General features: G+C 37.7%; 1 protein-coding gene across 1 annotated transcript; it reads right to left on the bottom strand.

Annotated features, from left to right (window-relative positions):
• Positions 1-370: 370 nt before the first annotated feature.
• Positions 371-1,105, bottom strand: LOC138887665 (serine/threonine-protein phosphatase 7 long form homolog). The gene has a single exon (XM_070169440.1). It carries the CDS (start codon positions 1,103-1,105, stop codon positions 371-373), a length of 735 nt encoding a protein of 244 aa, XP_070025541.1.
• Positions 1,106-3,101: the final 1,996 nt, after the last annotated feature.

Below are 3,101 nucleotides of genomic sequence, written 5' to 3'. Positions count from 1 at the left end.
CCAAAGCAATCGATCGACTGAGCAATAAAAGGGCAGCTGAGCTAGCAACTCGTCGTTGTATGGCGTCCAGATGAACTACCAAATAATAACATAAAAGTGAATATGCGCAACACAACTCAATTTAAAACAAGTAAGTGTAGGTACATATTTACCTGTCCGTCCACCAGCATATCTAGCACATCCCTGATAAGGGGGAGATTATGATGAGCATCGGTCCCTCAGTAGTTCCCACGCCGGAGAATCCACCTAGAAGCTAGAGGGAGAAACGGATAAGCCTCACCAGGCACAAGTGGTAGTAGAGGTGGCTGCAACGGCATGATCCGCTGCCAGGCCCAAACCTATGATAAAAGGTTGATGTAAAATTTATGAGTCATTTCGACCATATAGAATTTGGAGAAATGAACAGAGTATTCGAAAATGTTGTCACCTGTAGGAGGGGAAGAAAAACACATATGTCCACCGCTGGGCCCATGCTCGCCCGGCACATGCTCCTATATAGGTATGCGAGAACAGCAGCACCCCAACTGTACTGGGGTAAACCATCCAGCTGCTGAAGATGATGGAGAAAGCGCATACTCACTTTACTCCCCGAAGTGTTCGGGAACAAGACACACCCGAAAAGCAGGAGCAGCGCCAACCGCGTGTACCTCTCAATGTGGAGATCTTCAGTCTCGCCGGTAATGTCTGGGTGCAAAAATGCCATATGATCTCTGATGGCTAACAAAGCAACGCGACTGCCCCCAGCGTCACCCTGAGGTCTATAACCAGTAAGATGCCCCATCATATCCAAAAATTGTGCACACGTCATGGATCTAATGTACTGGGGCAGTGCTACGGCCTGTCCATCTACGCGCAGCCCATACAAAACCTGAACATCCTTCAGCGTGATGGTGGCCTCTCCAGTGGGCAAGTGAAAAGTGTGCGTCTCCGGTCGCCACCACTCTACCAAGGCCGTGATGAGAGACCAATCAAGTTGCATCCGTCCAAGCTCAAAAATCGTATAGAAGCCCGTAGCCTGTAGGCGCGCGACTACACGGGCATGGAAAGGATGCTCCCCGATGAACTCCCACAAATCGTCAGGTCTCCTGGGGCGGAGAGGCTGCATCGATAGTTGTCCCTCTCATACAAAGGAGGACCTATGGTCGCCCTGCAACACTAGTCGCTGATCCTCGGCAGGTCCGGGATGCGCAGGCGGAGGAAAGTCCATGTCGTCTACTATAATTTAAACAAAATTAATTTTGTGTGTTAGCTTAATAAATTAAATAATTAATTATGTTTACAATTGGACTGAATAATTATGTATGGGTTCCAGGCTCGATTTTTAAGGCCCGGTAGCACCGTGTTATCCTTAATTATTATGCGTGTCAATTTCAACATTTTTAGAATTGTGTGTGTTAGCTTAATAAATTAAATAATTAATTATATTTACAATTGGACTGAATAATTATGTATGGGTTCCAGGCTCGATTTTTAAGGCCCGGTAGCACCGAGTTATCCTTAATTATTATGCGTGTCAATTTCAATATTTTTAGAATTGTGTGTGTTAGCTTAATAAATTAAATAATTAATTATATTTACAATTGGACTAAATAATTATGTATGGGTTCCAGGCTCATTTTTTAGGCCCGGTAGCACCGAGTTATCCTTAATTATTATTCGTATCAATTTTAATATTTTTAGAATTGTGTGTGCTAGCTTAATAAATTAAATAATTAATTATGTTTACAATTGGACTGAATAATTATGTATGGGTTCCAGGCTCATTTTTTGAGGCCCGGTAGCACCGAGTTATCCTTAATTATTATGCGTGTCAATTTTAACATTTTTAGAATTGTGTGTGCTAGCTTAATAAATTAAATAATTAATTATGTTTAAAATTGGACTGAATAATTATGTATGGGTTTCAGGCGCGATATTTGAGTTAATTTTACAACATATAGGAATTTGCTACTTTTGTAAGTTTATTGTTATAAATTAAATAATTAATTTTGTAAAGTGTAATTGGATAGAGTTTGCAGTTACTACATACTTAAACTACATAGATTCTACGCTAAAAGGCTCTACATTTTACTACGCTAAAAGGCTCTATATTTTACAACACTAACAGGCTCTATATTTTACTACACTAAAAGGCTCTATATTTTACTACGCTAAAAGGCTATTTATTTTACTACGCTAAAAGGTCACTATTACATATAAAAACAACTAACATAAAATACAAATATGAACAACAAACAAAATAAATAATATTAATTTTTTAACAATACAAATAATTTATCAAATTTTAACAATTTTTTGTACCAAAGCTAATAAATCAATCCGGGTATAAATAAGATACAAATTTAAACACAAACATAACACAAATTAACATGGAAACACATTAAACAATACAAATATGCATGTACTATACGAGTTTCGACATAAACAAAATTGAAATACCTCGATTTAAGTTTTTAAAATTTGATTGAAATCGAATTTTTGCACCCGAAAGAAGGAATCCACTACACCCCTTGTTCTTTAGGTGACGGGTGGGGCCCAAAAAATTGTTTTTGAAGTTTGACGCGGGGGGGGGGGGGACCAGCAGAATCGAAGGTGTTTGGTTTTCTTCGGTTCAGTGGTCCAAGGAAGAAGAAGGGGCTATATTTTATTGAAGTTGTTCGCAGTATAATACTGCGAACAGCTTTAATAAAATATAGTTGGGCCCAGCATCTTAGTAAAACGCAGTATAGTACTGCGAATTACAAAAAAAAAAATTTTAAGTAAAACGCAGTACTATACAGCGAATTACTTTAACGGCAAAATTCCCGTTAAAGTAACTCGCAGTATAATACTGCGTTTTACTCATTTATGTAACTTTTTTTTTAAGTAGTACAAAAGTGTTTTTTGTCTAAAAAATGATTAAAAGGGTTTCGGACTCCTTAAATAACATCCTCACAAGCAAGAACTTGGCATGCATGTTCTCGGTAATATAATTGCTTTGATCTAGATGTGATATTAATTATATATAATTGCTGGGACAATACTGAATTTCATACAATATTAACTTTCATTTGTGGGTTACTGAAAGGAAAAAATGACAATCATTAATTTGATATAAAACA

Source organism: Nicotiana sylvestris, chromosome 3 (genome assembly GCF_000393655.2).
Source record: "Nicotiana sylvestris chromosome 3, ASM39365v2, whole genome shotgun sequence".
NCBI classification, from domain to species: Eukaryota; Viridiplantae; Streptophyta; class Magnoliopsida; order Solanales; family Solanaceae; genus Nicotiana; species Nicotiana sylvestris.
Note: the sequence above shows the minus strand (reverse complement) of the source record. Positions and strands in the feature narration are given on the sequence as shown.